At 42.6% G+C, this 18,972-nt stretch overlaps 1 protein-coding gene across 10 annotated transcripts in view; it reads left to right on the plus strand.

Annotated features, from left to right (window-relative positions):
* The window catches only part of LOC105605916 (ATP-binding cassette sub-family C member 4-like), a 168,986-nt gene that overhangs the window by 100,535 nt on the left and 49,479 nt on the right, over nucleotides 1-18,972 (plus strand). For all 10 annotated transcript variants that reach the window (XM_060394598.1, XM_042254991.2, XM_060394599.1 and 7 more), the window contains 3 exons: nucleotides 9,850-10,000; nucleotides 17,115-17,234; nucleotides 18,387-18,497. In XM_060394598.1, the coding sequence (XP_060250581.1) occupies nucleotides 9,850-10,000; nucleotides 17,115-17,234; nucleotides 18,387-18,497 (382 nt within the window). The remainder of the gene's footprint in view (nucleotides 1-9,849; nucleotides 10,001-17,114; nucleotides 17,235-18,386; nucleotides 18,498-18,972) is intronic.

Genomic DNA, 18,972 nt, shown 5'->3' on the forward strand with positions numbered 1-18,972 from the left:
AGAATGAAGCAGCTGGGCCGAAGTGGAAATGACACTCAGTTGTGGATGTGTCTTTTGGTAAAAGTAAAGTCCAATGGTGTAAAGAATGATATTGCATAGGGACCTGGAATGTTAGGTTCATGAATCAATGTAAATTGAATGTGGTCAAGCAGGAGATGACAAGAGTGAATATTGGCATCTTAGGAATCAGTGAACTAAAATGGATGGGAATGGGCAAATTTAATTCAGATGACCATTGTGTCTATTTCTGTGGGCAGGAATCCTTTAGAAGAAACAGAAAAGCTGTCATAGTTAACAAAACAGTCTGAAATGCAGGGTACAAACTCAAAAATGACAGAATGATCTCAGTTCTCTTCCAAGGCAAACCATTCAACATCACAGTAATACAAGCCTATACCCCAGCTACTAATGCCAAAAAAGCTGAAGTTGACTGGTTCTATGAAGACCTACAATACATTCTAGATCTAATACCAAAAAAGATGCCCTTTTCATCATAAGGAATTGTAATGCAAAAGTAGGAAGTCAAGAGATACCTGGAGTAACAGGCAAGTTTGGCTTTTGGAGTACGAAATGAAGCAGGGCAGAGGCTAACAGAGTTTTGTTAAGAGAACACATTAGTCATAGCAAACTCCCTCTTCCAGCAACACAAGGGACAGTTCTACACAAGGACATCACCAAATGATCAACACCAAAATCAGATTGATTATGTCCTTTTCAGCTGAAAATGGAGAAGCTCTATACAGTCAGCAAAAACAAGACCTGGAGCTGACTGTGGCTCCAAGCATCAATTCCTTATTGCAAAATTCAGGCTTAAATGAAGAGAGTAGGGAAAACCACCTGGCCATTCAGGTTTGACCTAAATCAAATCTCTCATGGTTATACAATGGAGGTGATGAATAGATTCAAGGAATTAGATCGGGTAGACAGAGTGCCTGAAAAACTATGAACAGAATGAACCGCTGCTGTTGCCATTTAGTCGCTTAGTTGTGTTTGACTCTTTGTGACCCATGGACTGCAGTGCTCCAGGCTCCTCTGTCCATGGGATTTCCCAGGCAAGAATCCTGGAGTGGGTTGCCATTTCCTTCTCCAGAGGATCTTCCTGATCCAGGGATCAAACCCGCATCTCCTACACTGGCAGGCAGATTCTTTACTACTAAGCCACCAGGGAAGCCCAGTGAGCACTTTAAAGATCTTTTAATGATCATTCTGCTCTCTGAACTTTACAGGCTGTTATTCCCTAAGTAGCTGGGAATCTAGAACTGGCCCCCTCATGGGAGAGAACAGATAGAACCATGAGAAACCCAACAGGGTTAGAAAATGCAGACAGAAGGGGAAATATATGTGATACAGTGTCTATATGTGATACAGTATCAGGCAGAAGTTAAAAGAAAAGACTTGGGGTCATAATGACTGAATTGTTTGAATTTGGGCAAATCAATTAGTCTCTCTGAGTATCAGTTTCCTGCCTTGCAAATGGAGAGGATAATCCCTCCTCGTGTTGATGTGAGAATGAGATTAATATATATATGTAAAGCCTGTGAAATACTTGAGATTGGGATTCCTGACAAGTCTTATGAAGTATCATCCATTATTGGTATTTGGAAGCATGGCATAACCATTACTCCTTGGCTTGTTGGCTAGATCTAAAGAATTGTGGATTTCTGTGTTATGAGAAAACTTTTCATAGCCTCTAGCAATAAAGCAAAGTCTTATTTTTCTAGTTTTTTGGTTGGACAGGCTTTTAAACAAAACCATTAACATTTTCACAAGCATTATTTTCTTTTCTTTGCTGCTTTTTTATATATTTCACTTACAAGTCATTTAGAAACCAGTGTGGCTTGTCATAAACAGCTGCTCACAACACAGCATCCTTTTGGAGGATGAAAGCTGCTCATGGGACTTCCTTCCATAGGTGGTGGGGACCTATCCTCTGCCTTAGTCATCCTGACAACCTAACCAGGCTACTTGCTTCCACCAAGAATGCCGGCCTGGAGTGGACACAGTTCAATTTCCTGAGGTTCATGATTTTACAAAATACAGACTTTGTGCTTCCACTGGTATCAGTGTACCAGTTCATGGTGCATAAAATAGTAAATGTCAAATTGATCTTCTCTTTGGTCTATATTGAATAATCTTGTTTGGTTTTGTTGATTCAGAGGTCCAGCACTTTTCCCCTTAGTCTCCCATAAATGCTTAGGAGTTTCAAAACAGCAAGTCTTCACTAAGAAAAAGGATAAATTGAAAGAAAAAAATGATACAGAATAAGAAAAGAACATCTACATCTCTTTAAAATATATATTAAAAAAGAAAAAAAACATCTCCAAAAATGTTACTTACTGCCATGTCCCAAAATTTGTCAGTCTTTGGAAGGCTTAGAGTTGGGAAGATAATTCAGAGAGGACAAAAACTATAGTAGACATGAAGTTTATTGGTCATATTATTTTAAAAGTGCATCTTCAAACAAAATAGACCTCAGATGTGATTTTCACTGTGACTAAAGAAAAGCCACAGTCACTTTGGTACATGTCACCTCATCACCACATCTAAGAAAAATTGCACCTGCTCTGATACATTCTTGGATAATACTATACTAGTGGTTAGAATGAGAGGCCTGTTAGGGCTCAACTTCATGAGATTCTTAAGATTCTTTGGGCTCATCAATCTATAAACACCTCATCCCTCCTCCCCTGGCTGCTGGCACCCAGAGCACGCTCATGATAGTAATGTTGGAGTTAGAATTTCTGTTTGTTATGCATGAACTGGTTAACACTTTTGTGTGTGACCTCATTTAAGTCCCATTACCATCATTTCATGTTGTTGGTATATCCCAGTTTTTACTAAGATTGAGAATGGATGTAGAGTCTTACCCTCCCTTTTAATATGCAGGAAGATTTGTCCTAAACCCTGTCTTAGCACAATACTGGGCTAGTGGAATATCCTCTCTAGGTGTAGGCTGTCATTCTCTGCAAATTAAAGGATTTTTCTGAATTGTAAAAAATCACCATTTTCTCTAAAGTGAAAGATTTCATCGAAGAATTTTTTTTAATTTGTTCGTGTGGATTCATAGATTTTGGATAGAATTTCCCAAATAGTGTGCTCCAATTAGGGAATATATAAAAGTAATGATTCTCTTTATTTGGGGGGCATCAGGACTTGAGTCACTTACTTCTGGGACAATATGTTTCTTTCTATATATCCATTATTGTCTCTGTGCCAGTGTGACAGAGGTGTAGAAACACTGGCCATGGTGATATGGGCCACCATATGGGCCTGAAATCCAAGCAGATGGGGGGAATTATGTGTGTAGGTTTAACTGGGCTTTTTGTAATTCCTGGGAATGTAGGAGAAAGAAATGAGGTTGACTTCAAGGAATGGATGTGTGTTGTACACCAGAATCTTTTGTTTCCTTCTTCAAATGACTTTTTGTTTAGATACTATTTTCATCTTCTGCCAACTTCTATAAAGAGTTTGAGATAGCTGGCAATAAAAGATTCACAAATGTATATTCATATAACTTTAAACACATACACTGTTTATAGATACAACATTCAATCCACAATGAGGGTGGCTATAGTAGATGTCAGAAACAACCTCTTTAAAATATTTCAGAATTTAGTGGCATGAAATCTGAGGAATATAACCTAATTTTGGAGCTCTGAGAGCATAAATAATGGGTCTTCTTCTTAAAGAGATGGGAATACCATACCACCTGAAGGTTGGAGAGTGAAAAAGTTGGCTTAAAGCTCAACATTCAGAAAACTAAGATCATTGCATCTGGTCCAATCACTTCATGGCAAATAGATGGGGAAATAGTGGAAACAGTGGCTGACTTTATTTGGGGGGGAGGCTCCAAAATCACTGCAGCTGGTGAGGTCAGGCATGAAATTAAAAGATGCTTACTCCTTGGAAGGAAAGTTATGACCAACCTAGACAGCATATTAAAAAGCAGAGACATTACTTTGCCAACAAAGGTCCATCTAGTCAAGGCTATGATTTTTCCAGTAGTCATGTATGGATGTGAGAGTTGGACTGTATACAAAGCTGAGTGTCAAAGAATTGACTCTTTTGAACTGTGGTGTTGGAAAAGACTCTTGAGAGTCCCTTGGACTGCAAGGAGATCCAACCAGTCCATCCTAAAGGAGATCAGTCCTGGGTGTTCAATGGAGGGACTGATGTTGAAGCTGAAACTCCGATATTTTGGCCACCTGATGTGGAGAGCTGACTCATTTGAAAAGACCCTGATGCTGGGAAAGATTGAGGGCAGGAGGAGAAGGGGATGACAGAGGATGAGATGGTTGGATGGTATCACCAACACAATGGACATGGGTTTGGGTGGACTCCGGGAATTGGTGATGGACAGAGAGGCCTGGCGTGCTGCGGTTCATGGGGTCACAAAGAGTTGGACATGACTGAGTAACCAAACTGAACTGAACTGAACTGACCTGCCTCCTGAGAAATCAGTATGCAAGTCAAGAAGCAACAGCTAGATCTGGGCATGGAATGACAGACTGGTTCCAAATCGGGAAAGGAGTATGTCAAGGCTGTATATTATCTCCCTGCTTATTTAACATGCAGAGTACATCACGATAAATGCTGGACTGGATGAAGCAGAATTTGGAATTAGGATTTCCCGTAGAAATATCAGTAACCTCAGATATGCAGATGACACCACCCTAATGGCAGAAAGCAAAGAAGAACTAAAGAGCCTCTTGATGAAAGTGAAACAGGAGAGTAAAATATTTGGCTTAAAACTCAACAGTCAGGAAACTAAGATCATGGCATCTGGTCCCATCACTTCATGGGATATAGATGGGGAAACAGTGGAAACAGTGACAGACTTTAATTTTGGGGCTCCAAAATGATCGCAGATGGTGACTGAAGCCATGAAATTAAAAGACACTTGCTCCTTGGACGAAAAATTTTGACCAACCTAGACAGCACATTAAAAAACAGAGACGTTACTTTGTGGACAAAGGTCTGTCTAGTCAAAGCTATAGTTTTTCCATTAGTCATGTATGGATGTGAGAGTTGGACTATAAAGAAAGTTGAGCCCCAAAGAATTGATGTTTTTGAACTGTGGTGTTGGAGAAGACTCTTCAGAGTCCCTTGGACAGCAAGGAGATCTAACCAGTCCATCCTAAAGGAATCAGTCCTAAATATTCATTGGAAGGACTGATGCTGAAGCTGAAGCTCTAATACTTTGGCCACATGATACAAAGAACTGACTCATCTGAAAAGACCCTGATACTGGGAAAGAATGAGGGCAGGAGGAGAAGGGAATGACAGAGGATGAGATGGCTGAATGGCATCACTTACACGATGGACATGAGTTTGAGTAGACCCCGGGAGTTGGTGATGAACAGGGTGGCCTGGGGTGCTGCAGTACAAGGGGTCGCAAAGAGTCAGACATGACTGAATGACTGAACTGATTGAACTGAATGCATACCTAAGGAAAAAGCATTGGCTCAGCTTCCATGGAGCCCTTCAATTTGATTTTACCTCTGCTTCCCAGGTGATCTTCCAGGCTGGGTGAGTCTTAAAAGGCCCTTACCTGGGAGAGCCAAATTATTGAAACTGATTAATGTTGTCCATCAAATGATGAGTCTGCTCAGTTCAGTTCAGTTGCTCAGTTATGTCCGACTCTTTGCGACCCCATGAACTGTAGCATGCCAGGTCTCCCTGTCCATCACCAACTCCCGGAGTTTGCCCAAACTCATGTCCACTGAGTCAGTAATGCCATCCAACCATCTCATTCTCTGTCGTCCCCTTCTTCTCCTGCCCTCGATCTTTCCCAGCATCAGGGTCTTTTCAAATGAGTCAGCTCTCCACATCAGGTGGCCAAAATATTGGAGTTTCGGCTTCAACATCAGTCCCTCCATTGAACACCCAGGACTGATCTCCTTTAGGATGGACTGGTTGGATCTCCTTGCAGTCCAAGGGACTCTCAAGAGTCTTTTCCAACACCACAGTTCAAAAGAGTCAATTCTTCAGCACTAAGCTTTCTTTATAGTCCAACTCTCATATCCATACCTGACTACTGGGAATACCATAGACTTGACTAGAGGACCTTGGTTGAAAAGTAATGTCTCTGCTTTTTAATATGCTGTCTAGGTTGGTGATAATTTTCTTTCCAAGGAGTTCAGTTCAGTTCAGTCAGTTCAGTCGCTCAGTCATGTCTGACTCTTTGCGACCCCCTGAATGGCAGCACGCCAGGCCTCCCTGTCCATCACCAACTCCCGGAGTTCACTCAAACTCACATCCATTGAGTCAGTGATGCCATCCAGCCATCTCGTCCTCTGTCGTCCCCTATTCCTCCTGCCCCCAATCCCTCCCAGCATCAGAGTCTTTTCCAATGAGTCAACATTTCGCATGAGGTGGCCAAAGTACTGGAGTTTCAGCTTCAGCATCAATCCTTCCAAAGAACACCCAGGACTGATCTTTAGAATGGACTGGTTGGATCTCCTTGCAGTCCAAGGGACTCTCAAGAGGCTTCTCCAACACCACAGTTCAAAAGCATCAATTTTTCAGTGTTCAGCTTTCTTCACAGTCCAACTCTCACATCCATACATGATTACTGGAAAAACCATAGCCTTGACTAGACAGACCTTTGTTGGCAAAGTATATCTCTGTTTTTCAATATGCTATCTAGGTTGGTCATAACTTCCTTCCAAGGAGCAAGCTTCTTTTAATTTCATGGCTGCAGTCTCCATCTGCAGTGATTTTGAAGCCCAAAAGAATAAAGTCTGACACTGTTTCCCCATCTATTTCCCATGAAGTGATGGGACTGGATGCCATGATCTTCATTTTCTGAATGATGAGCTTTAAGCCAACTTTTTCACTCTCCACTTTCACTTTCATCAAGAGGCTTTTTAGTTCTTCTTCTCTTTCTGCCATAAGGGTGGTGTCATCTACATATCTGAGGTTATTGATATTTCTCCCAACAGTCTTGATTCCAGCTTGTGCTTCTTCCAGCCCAGTGTTCCTCATGATGTACTCTGCATATAAGTTAAATAATCAGGGTGACAATATACAGCCTTGATGTACTCCTTTTCCTATTTGGAACCAGTCTGTTGTTCCATGTCCAGTTCTAACTGTTGCTTCCTGACCTGCATATAGGTTTCTCAAGAGACAGGTCAAGTGGTCTGGTATTCCCATCTCTTTCAGAATTTTCCACAGTTGATTGTGATCCACACAGTCAAAGGCTTTGGCATAAACTCCAAGGAGTAAGCGTCTTTTAATTTCATGGCTGCAATCACCTTCTGCAGTGATTTTGGAGCCCAGAAAAATAAAGTCAACCACTGTTTCCACTGTTTCCCCATGTATTTACCATGAAGTGATGGGACCAGATGCCATGATCTTCGTTTTCTGAATGTTGAGCTTTTTTTAAAATATAAATTTATTTATGTTTATTGTAGGTTAATTACTTTACAATATTGTATTGGTTTTGCCATACATCAACATGAATCCGCCATAGGTATACACGTGTTCCCCATCCTGAACCCCCCTCCCTCCTCCCTCTCCGTACCATCCCTCTGGGTCGTCTCAGTGCACCAGCCGCAAGCATCCAGTATCATGCATTGAATCTGTACTGGCAATTTGTTTCATGTATGATATTATACGTGTTTCAGTGTCATTCTCCCAAATCATCCCACCCTCTCCCTCTCTCACAGATCCAAAAGAATGTTGAGCTTTAAGCCAATGAGTTTGCTAAAAAATTGAAATTTGAATTTTTTATTGACATTTTAGCAGGTTTTTATGACAACCAGCAATGGCAAGCCAGATGACTTAAGACCAGACTTAGAAGGCCCTGGCAGAACCCCTCCCCATGAACATGAAAGTTATAGCAGACAGAATGCATATTTAATGCAGTAGCTGGAAGCAGTTGTTCTTCTGTAGGTTAATAGGAGAGAGGTCAATCAGGCCTATTTTTTTCCACTAATGACTGGAAAGTATTGCCTCAGAATCCCATCTTCTTCACTCTGGGTTTTATTTTGATACCACAGCAGATGTGGGAAAAACAGGAAAAGTACATGGGTCTCCATCCAGATAATACAGTTTGGTTCCCAAGGGCTCCTGAACACAGATTCACATTTCTGGGCATTTCCTCCTCCTTCCAGGCTCCTCCTGCCTATAGCCAAGACTCTAGGATTCCCTGAGTACAAACCGCTCCTGCCTTTCTCCTGACCTGCAGTCCTTCCTGGGAAAACTTAGGATAACCACTTACCCTCCCATCTTTATGCCATCTCTGTAAATGAAAATGGAGTTCTTACTTTTCTCATTCACAAGATGGTTGTGAAGATCCTATGAGAAAACTGATCAGGAAGAGCTGTGAAATGATAACCCACGTCCTTGTGATACAGACATGACCACCCCTAACCCATCCCTTAGAGACGCACCTGGGCCAGTTGCCCTGGGTGACAAGGTGGGGAGGCCCTGGGGTGGCAAGCACAGGATGCAGGTGCTGGTGCTGAGAGGACCCAGAACAACCAGTGTTAACTCAGACAAGCATCTTAACTTCTCATCTCAACTCCTTTCTGGTCAAAATTTCCATCAATTGTAGTTGCTGTCCGCAAGTTTTTCTAGCCGCTCTTTCTATTTGTTAAACCAGCCTGTAAAATTCAGCCATAAGTCTCTTCTTAGAATTGTCTAAAAATGTTCCTGAATTCTTCTCTGTGTTTTCCCAGCACTCTCTGCCTTGTGCAGATCACCATGAATTTGTATCCACCTGAGATCATAAGCTTTGGAGACCTTGGCCCAGACTCAACCTGCACATCCTCACCACCATACCCCAGTGTCATAGCAGGCAGAAACTAAATGTTGATTGCATTCTTAAAAAGTAAGGGTATTATATTTTTCCTGATAAAGATGAATGCTTAAAGCAGCAACAACCAATGATTTTGTTTTGTCTTCTACCTGCTCTCTTTTTTTGACCAAGATAGAATAATCTCATGGGATAATGTGATGATTAAGAAAATGCTCATGGAACTCTAAGCCCATTGTCTTATGTACAGTAAACATTTGGTAAATGGAATCTGCTGTTGCTGCAATCATTAACTTTTGGAACAGGCATTTTAAATACTTACTATAATGATAGATGGCTGTATATTGGGGGCAAGCTTAAATATGTCATAAAGCCTCGTGACGTGGACTTCCCAGTTTCATGACTGAGGCTTTGCAGTGTCCATCAAGGTTTTTTTCCTCTCCCTGTGTCTCACTCTCTCCATCTGTAAAATGAGACAATACTGTTACTAGATACAGCTGTTGGGAGGATTAATGAGTTAATATATGTGAAGGTTTGAAGGTATAGCTCTGTATACAGTCAACAGTCAGTAAGTATTAACTATGGATAGAAAATCTAGAAAGACAAATTCCTACTTCCAAAGGTCAACATTTAAATTTTGTCCTACTTTTCTGGACACAGAATTTGTATTTAACCACTTCTTTATTCCTCCATGTATAGCTGAGGCATTTGGATTCCTCACCTGTGATGCCTGCTCGCTCATCTCTCTAGTAACGCCTGTTGACTCCTGAGAGTTTGGGATTCAGCTCCTACTCTCTGAGCCTCATATATTCTCATCTGTTAAAAGTAGTAATGCCTGCCTCAAAGGGCTACTGAGTGTATCACAAGAGCTGATACCTGGAAAATTCTTACTATCCTGTTCGATATATGCACTAAGTATCATGAGGACCGCCTATAATTTTATTTATTTGGAAGGGAAAGCATTCCCTGCTGTCCCAACAAGTCTTTTTGAGGAAAGGAGTGTAATCCTAATGGAACAAATCATTACAGTTTATCTTTGGCAAGTACCCTTCATAAGGAGGCCTCTGCATCTATTTTCGCTATTTCAGACACTTCTTCTCGTGGTTGGTGTGGTGGGTGTGATGGTGGCTGCGATTCCTTGGACTGCTATACCTGTGATTCCCCTTGGCATCATTTTCTTTGTCCTCCAGTGGTATTTCTTAAGGACGTCACGAGAGGTGAAACGCCTGGAATGTACAAGTGAGTACAGGGGCTCTCAGGTTGGGATGGCAGTGCCGGCTGGCTTCCATTTATGCCATAATTAACCAGACCCCTGAAATTCTGCAGACTCTGTCTTCTGGAATTTCTCACAAGTCAATGTTAGATAATTGAATGTTATGGCCACTGTGAGTCAGCGTGTTTCTTAAGGCAAATAGAGCTGGTGCAGGTCAGGTGCAGCTTTGCATTTTAGCACAAGGAGGATGGATGTGAGCACCATGAGGACAGGGACCATTTTTGTCCTTTTCATGACATATTTCCTAACACACGGTATCCACTCTAAATACTTTTCTTAAAAATATTTTATCATGTTGGAACTAATATAGAAGGAAAATAGACAATTTTTCTCCTCCTGAAGTTACCAGAAATGACAAAGAAAGGAAAAGATTAGAAAAGTAAAGGAGACCTCATGAAATATATGTCAGGAGTGATATATTTGAAAAATACTTTTTTTTTCACGTGTTCAAGTAAGTTGCAGTTGTTAAATGTATTAAAAAGACATATGTTAGTCACTCAGTTGTGTGTGACTTTTTGCAACCCCATGGACAGTAGCCCACCAGGCTCCTCTGTCCATGGAATTCTACAGGCAAAAATACTGGGGTGGGTAGCCATTCCCTTCTCCAGAGGATCTTCCCAGACCCAGGGACTGAAGCCAGGTCTCCTGCATTGCAGGTGCAGTCTTTACTGTCTGATCCACCAGGGAAGCCCTGCTGAAAGATAAGCCTTGTTATTTGCAGGTTTGCTGTTTATCATTACTAGTATTTGGGGTGATTCCACACTGTTTGTGGCTCCCCCTTTCTTAAAGTCATTCAAATAAGTGATGCTGAAAAGAATTCCTTAAGAGCACACGAGAGGGGGGTCTGTTCAGTATACATTTAGTTTATGACTCCATTCAGCTTCCTGCTGCTGCTGCTGCTGCTGCTAAGTCACTTCAGTTGTGTTTGACTCTGTGCGACCCCAGAGATGGCAGCCCACCAGGCTCCCCCGTCCCTGGGATTCTCCAGGCAAAAACACTGGAGTAGGTTGCCATTTCCTTCTCCAATGCATGAAAGTGAAAAGTGAAAGGGAAGTCGCTCAGTCGTGTCCTACTCTTCGTGACCCCATGGACTGCAGCCCACCAGGCTCCTCCATCCATGGGATTTTCCAGGCAAGAGTCCTGGAGTGGGGTGCCATCACCTTCTCCGATTCAGCTTCCTAGTTTTAGAACAATGGGAACAGGGACTTTCCTGTGGTCCTATGGTTAAGACTCTGTGCTTCTGCTGCTTTACTCCCTGGTCAGGGAACTAAGAACCTGCAGGGTGCATCAAAAAAAAAAAAATAGGGGATCACATTTTATGACTAATCATTCTATTGTGCAGGTAATCACAGATAATGAAATAATTGAATTTATCTTATTATTAATGCACATATTTCATCAATATTAAAACTAACAAGATAAGTAGAATTATTGTATATTTTTAAAAGTTATAAAAACTGTAGCCAAAAAGTAAGGTGGGAATATGTTTATATCAGAGACCTCAACCATAAATAATTATTTCAAATTAATACCAACTTATCCTAGAAAGCAAGCCAAGAAGAGAAGAATGTTGAGCCTCATGGTTCTTTGTATCTACCAAGTGGAAAAAAATCTCAGTTATCCAGTCAAATGAGTTTTTTCACTGTGGCAATTGCATGTTTTGTTTTTGTAATAAACACGTAAGATGCTTGCTTCCCTGTTGACTTGCAAATCTTCCTGAAATGCAGGAGACCCTGGTTCGAACCCTGGGTCAGGAAGTTACCCTGGAGAAGGAAATGGCAACCCCCTCCAGTATTCTTCCGTGGGGAATTCCATGGAGAGAGGATCCTGGTGGACTACACTTCATGGAGTCACAAAGAGTTGGACATGACTGAGCAACTAACAATTTCACTTTCAAAGAGATATTTTCTAATTAGTTGCAAAAAGGATAGTGATCATCTGTTTCATAAAAGCTGTAAAAATTTTTTTTTCAGCTATCAAGAGAACCAGCTAACTTTTGTAAGGTCCAGTTTTGTGAGGTGTTTGGATGGATGGGGAGCAGTAGAGTCCAGGTAGATGTGACTTGGTTGATGGAAGGACCTGGGGAGGCAGAAGAGGAAGTGATGAGCTCCATCCAGTCTTCTGTGAAGACAAGGCTTCAGACATTTTATGGTTTGAGGCTGCCCATGAAATGGGATCATTCGAGAGTCTTGCTGAAAAGCAGCTCTCTGGTACATTCAATGAGGAGTTGTTCCAGAAGGAACACTTGACAGAGATTTTTGCCTGGGGAAGGGCCATTTCACATCCATATGGAAGTGGAGAGAAGGGCACCTCTTGAGGCTTTTTTCAAGAAGCAGTACAGGATTTTCTCAATTTTGAGCTGGAGAGTCTGAGAACTTGTGCATTGTCTCTGTGGACTATGTGGATTCTCCTGCATCCTAGTACTTTGCAATAAGTTAGACACTAAATTCAATCCAGATGCCCCTGCCTATACACCCCAGGTAACCAAATGTGGTGGCCAGTTGATTAGAACTGTTTATGTTCTCTCTAGGTGGTGGGTCTGTGCCTTAAATGCTGACATCACTGTTTTCTCTAAATAGTAACTGAAAGTATGTTTTAGGGCTTCCCAGGTGGCTCAGTGATAAAAGAATCTGCCTGCCAATGCAGGAGACACAGGAGAAATGGGTTCAGTCCCTAGGTTGGGAAGATTTCCTGGAAGAGGAAATGGCAACCCAGACCAGTATTCTTGCCTGGATAATCCCATGGACAGGAGAGCTTGGTGGGCTACCGTCCATGGGTCACAAAGAGTCAGACACAACTGAGCAACTGAGTGAGTGAGAGTATATCTTCAGGTCACTGCTGGAGGCACCAGCAAAAAGAAGGACACCTGACTGCTGTGGCCAGAAGGCATAATCCTGCTTGTGCTGTGAAAGACTGCTGATGTCCTGAGGTTTAGTTTCAGATTCTACTGCATAACTGCTTCTGGAAGCTTAGGTTGATATTTTCATCTTAATGACATTTGGCAGCTAATTATAATAGGGTTTTGAGGGGCACATTTTTGCAAAGGTGAGCATAGCAAAATAGACAAGTACATAAATACAAGGTGGCATTTGGTTGCATTTCTCCAGCCAGTTTTTTTGCCTTGGGCAGTGCCTGAATGATGAAGTCATATCCAAATTCTGTCTGAAAGGTGCTGGAATCAACTAGCAAGGTCTGCTACAAGCATTGCTAGGGGAGGGTTAGGATGTGTGTCAGGTGTATTAAGACCATGGATCTTCAAGTCTGCTGTTTTAAGGAGTTCTCATACTAGATCCCCAGGAATTTTGTTCAACCTCGGGTGCTTAATAAGACGTGCAGTAGTGGTGAAGGCTGTTGGATGGTACCTGAGGGTTTTCTGAACGTAAATAGCAGTCTGGGGAAAAATGCACATTGTCACACATGAGCATCCTTAACCCTGATTATTGTCACACACGAGCATCCTTAACCCTGATTATTCTCCCTCTGAGACACTGCTGTTATGATTAAAAGCACAACCTTTGGATTAAGAAAGTTATGTCTCACACCCAGGTCTGTCACTTTGGTGGGTTAAAATAGTTAACCTTGGGCAGTGAGTGCTCTTGATCCCTCAGTCTCTGGGGTTCTCATGAGGATTTCTTGAACTGATGCTGGTACATTACTTGCTGGCCATGACCAAAGGCACTGGAACCTTGAACATGAGGGAATTAGGAACTTACTCACAACTAGCAGGTCTCACATAGCTTGAATGATCATCTTCAGCAGGGCTGTCAGCCTGGGGTTGTCCTGCCCGGGAAGATCTGCAGTCCTGGTGGGGTGTGTCCCCAAGTGTCCTCAGGGTTGGGGAAACACAGGCATCAGTCCTGTGAACCATAGGTTTACACGAGTCTGTGACTGCAGACAAACACCGTGACTGTGACATAGTCTGCTTCAGAACAGCAAGCTCAGTGCTTGTGGGAAAAGTGTTACTTTGGGCATCACAGCACCAGAGCCTTGACAAACCCTCTCCCCCTGTACTAGCTAATTTTCTTTGCAGACCCTCCAGTTCACTCTTCCTGGCATCCTGCTTAGCCCTAAATGGGGTTTGAGAGAAGCAGGATAGATTTTTACAGGCCCAGATTCCCTCAGCCTGTAACTCTTGGGCATGAGGTGAGGTAGGTGATGGGGTGTTTGGTTCCCTGGTGTTCAAGACTGAGATGACACCTGGTTTCTAAAGTCCACCCTGCCCTCCATCCCTGCTGGAGAGAATCAGCTGCACTTTCATCTCCTGACAGAGAAGCAGGTGAGGGAGGCCACGCTGGAGAGTTCACTCCAGGACTCTCCCTGGGGGAACAGCCGCGTCTACTTCCTGCTAAGAAGCCTTGTCTCTGTGATGAATAAAGTTCACATAACCTCATTTGCTCAGGAAATGAGAGCCTGGTTCTAGTGAGTTTTCTGTGCTCTCTGGAGCTGGACCCTTGCCATCCTTCTGACAGGGTGATGGGCCCTGAAATACCCTTGCGTTATCCCTGTGAGCACCCTGCTTCCAGACTGAGTTCTGGGGGTGGGTTGGAACACCTGCTGGGCTGAAGAAAAGGTCTGAACACAGTCCCTTGCCTTTATTATTTGGAGCACGAGCTCCATCTGAGTTTACGTTGCTCTTATAAGGAAAACGTTATAGGAAGCTAAAAAGTTAGTCACTAGAGTAAAGAGAAAGAGAACAGTGTGGATGTGAGGATGAGAACACAGGTACTCAACTGGATGAACAAAGGCACCACCGAGTCACTTTCAGCTGTTTGCATGAACAGAGGACAAAGGGAAAGTGTTAGATCATGTCGCAGTTCAGAGATCCAGCAGTGCAGTTATGAAAGCATTCATCAGGTTCCCGGATCAGAAGTCAGGACCATTCAAAGGCTCCTCGTCTGCTGGTTCCTGAGGGCACAAGGGCGGTACACTGTTGGGTGCTCCATGACCTGCACAGAGGCTCCTGGCGCAGGTGCAGGGGGAGGCCCAGGACGGGGAGGCAGCAGACTGTCCCCTCCCCTTACTCGTCTCACCCTGTCCTGTGTCTGGCTCTAGTCCAGTGTAGGGGATGTACTGACTTTATCCCAGCCCTTAGGTTACTCATCTAAGGAGGAGACAACACACAGGTAGCTCATCAAAATTCAGTGTGGTGAGAACTCTAATGAGGAATTAAATTTTAGAATGCTACTGATTCAAAAATTAGTGAACAATGAAAAAGAAAAAAACTATCACCATTTGAAGCAATATGGATGGATGTAGAAAATAATATATTTTTTAAAAAGTCAGAGAAAAACAAATATGGTAACATTTATACATGGAATCTAAAAATAATACAAATGAATCTGTATACAAAATAGAAATAGACTCAGAGACATAGAAAACAAACTTACCAAAGGGGATTTGGAGGCAGGGAGGAACAAAGTAGAAATATGGAATTAGAGGACCCAGAAATAAATTGCCAACATCCGCTGGATCATGGAAAAGCAAGAGAGTTACAGAAAAACATCTATTTCTGCCTTATTGACTATGCCAAAGACTTTGACTGTGAGGATCACAATAAACTGGAAAATTCTGAAAGTGATGGGAATACCAGACCACCTGACCTGCCTCTTGAGAAACCTACATGGAGGTCAGGAAGCAACAGTTAGAACTGGACATGGAACAACAGACTGGTTCCAAATAGGAAAAGGAGTACGTCAAGGCTGTATATTGTCATCCTGCTTATTTAACTTATATGCAGAGTACATCATGAGGAACGCTGGGCTGGAAGAAACACAAGCTGGAATCAAGATTGCCGGGAGAAATATCAATAACCTCAGATATGCAGATGACGCCACCCTTATGGCAGAAAGTGAAGAGGAACTCAAAAGCCTCTTGATGAAAGTGAAAGAGGAGAGTGAAAAAGTTGGCTTAAAGCTCAACAGTCAGAAAAAAGATCATGGCATCTGGTCCCATCACATGGGAAATAGATGGGGAAACAGTGTCAGACTTTATTTTTTGGGGCTCCAAAATCACCGCAGATGGTGACTGCAGCCATGAAATTAAAAGATGCTTACTCCTTGGAAGGAAAGTTATGACCAACCTAGATAGTATATTTAAAAGCAGAGACATTACTTTGCTGACTAAGGTTGTCTAGTCAAGGCTATGGTTTTCCAGTAGTCATGTATGGATGTGAGAGTTGGACTGTGAAGAAAGCTGAGCGCCAAAGAATTGATGCTTTTGAACTGTGGTGCTGGAGAAGACTCTTGAGAGTCCCTTGGACTGCAAGGAAATCCAACCAGTCCATTCTGAAGGAGATCAGCCCTGGCATTTCTTTGGAGGGAATGATGCTGATGCTGAAGCTGAAACTCCAGTACTTTGGCCACCTCATGAGAAGAGTTGACTCTGGAAAAGACTCTGATGCTGGGAGGGATTGGAGGCAGGAGGAGAAGGGGACGACAGAGGATGAGATGGCTGGATGGCATCGCTGACTCGATGGATGTGAGTCTGGGTGAACTCTGGGAGTTGGTGATGGACAGGGAGGCCTGGCATGCTGCGATTCATGGGGTCCCAAAAAGTTGGACATGACTGAGCGACTGAACTGAACTGAACTATTTGTCAAATAGGTATGCAACAAAGATTTACTGTAAAGCACAGGAAATTTTATTCAGCATCTCATAATAACCTGTAATGGAATATAATCAGAAAAAAATAACTGAATGGCTATACTATATACCTGAAGCTAACACATTATTGTAAATCAACTATGCTTCAATACATTTTTTTAAAGTTGTGAACAATTTCCACCTGGAGAGATGCCAGGAGAATTTGGAGGGAGGCATGTTTGAGAGGACCCTGATGAAAGAACTGGTAAAGAATTTCTTTATCTAAATCTAGCTGTAAATGAATTTGGTCAAACATAGTTTCAAAGAGAATCTTTCATTCCCATGTCATTAAAGTGAAGCCTGATGTGAGCAGGAGTGAGGGTCACATGGAGGATTCCTATTGGTGGAATGTGCCACCACATATCCCAGGAGTTAGTGGGTTTTCTCGCATCCAGCCTCCCTGACTTTCTCTGTCGTGTGTCTGTCTCTGCTTCCCCAGCACGGAGCCCGGTGTTTTCCCACTTAGCATCTTCTCTGCGGGGGCTCTGGACCATCCGGGCATACAAAGCTGAACAGAGGTTTCAAGAGCTGTTCGACGCATATCAGGATTTGCACTCAGGTCTGTAAGTTTCTGGAAATAATTTCAGATGGGATGTGCTGCCTCCTGAGGCCTGACCTCCCTCTCAGGTGGCCTAGTAGGCCAGCACCTCTCTCTCTGTCACCCGCATGTCCCCCTCTGCACACCCACCTTCCCCACCCCTTCCTCTCTGCATCCCCTCTGTGCTCCCCTCTTCCCCGTCACCCCCTGCTTTTCTCCCCTGACTGGCTTGCATTGTCCTTCCATCACTGTGCCCTGTGAGCTTCTGTCTCTTTAGGGCAGGACTCAGTAAAATTTTCTTTTTTGCAAAGATCCAGATAGAAAATATTGTAGGCTTTGTGTGCTATACTGTGTCTGCTGCAACTACTCACCTTGGCTGTTGTAGCACAAAGACAGGCAAAGATAATACATCAGCGAATGGCTGTTTTCCAATAAAACTTCGTTTTAAGAACCAGGTGGTTGCTATTCTTGTCTCCCAGGCTGTAGTCTGCCAAGTGTTTTCAGAGCATGGAGGGTAGCAGATGTGATTGACGAAACTAATTTCCTCATTTGCCACCCACTTGATTATACTTTGTATCGGTGAAGTTGTTTTTCCTAGGTAGAAAATTCAGAATTTCCTCTAAGTGTATAAAATCCTGGTCAAACTTTTCAATCATTACTGCATTTTGAAGATAAAATGGCATTTTGAAAACCACATGCAGATCCTGTTAGCTGATGGTCATATAGATAGTGGCTCTTAAGAATAAACGCCGCAGGGCCCTGTAGTGAGGGCAGAAGGTGCTGGAAACAGTGTGAGCTGTGCTCTCTGCTGTGTGAGAGCTGGGAGCCGTCGGCCCTGTGAGAGGATGATCTTCATGCTGAGGCCCAGCACTGCAGGAAAGGCACCAGTGAGACAATTTTCCATCTTCTTTCTTGTGATCATATTTCTGTTGATAACCTGTGGGTTGAAGTTTTCAATGCATGCTTCCTGGACTGATTCCTGTATGTCCCATACCTTGCCTTGTGTTAGAACCTAGTTTTCTGGAATCTTCAGGTTCCTTGAATGTGTGACTTTGCTGTCCTACCTTGTGTAAAATCTTCTGTACCTCAACTGAGGAAATGCTCTCCCTCATTAGAAGCAGCTAACATGGTTTTACTATTTATGTATTATGCTTATTACGGTTCACAAACCAGAGGCTTGGTTCCTGCTTTTGACGACGTCCCGATGGCTCGCTGTGTATCTAGATGTCATCTGTGCCATCTTTGCCACTGCTGTTGCCTTTGGGGCCCTGATCCTGGTAGAAAGTAAGTAAATATGTGAATGTTTGTAGTATGTTTACAGTTCATAGCTTTGTAGTTATTGAACTGTTGCCATCTTGTCTAATATATACTGTTTGGTTCTAATGAATTAACGTGTTGGTTGTATGTGACTCCACCATGTGGTCCATGTGAAGTCATTTGTGTCTTGAGAACTTTTATTGTTTTTTTCCATTTACTTATTCATTTACAGTAGGTTTTTGTTGAAACCTCTTTAAAAAAATTTTTGATTGGCATATGGTTGATTTATGATGTTGCGTTAACTTCAGGTGTACAGCCAAGTCAATCTGTTATACGTATATCCACTTTATAAGAGATTCTTTTTCCATAGCCCATGGACATTGGGGTGCATGTATCTTTTTTTTTAGTAATTTGCATTTTAATTAACTTCAAATAAATTGTCCTTTAGAAAAGAATTTCTGTTCTGGACTTTCAGAATCTTTAAGAGCAAAGACCAGATATA

This window comes from Ovis aries, chromosome 10 (genome assembly GCF_016772045.2).
Source record: "Ovis aries strain OAR_USU_Benz2616 breed Rambouillet chromosome 10, ARS-UI_Ramb_v3.0, whole genome shotgun sequence".
Taxonomy (NCBI): Eukaryota; Metazoa; Chordata; class Mammalia; order Artiodactyla; family Bovidae; genus Ovis; species Ovis aries.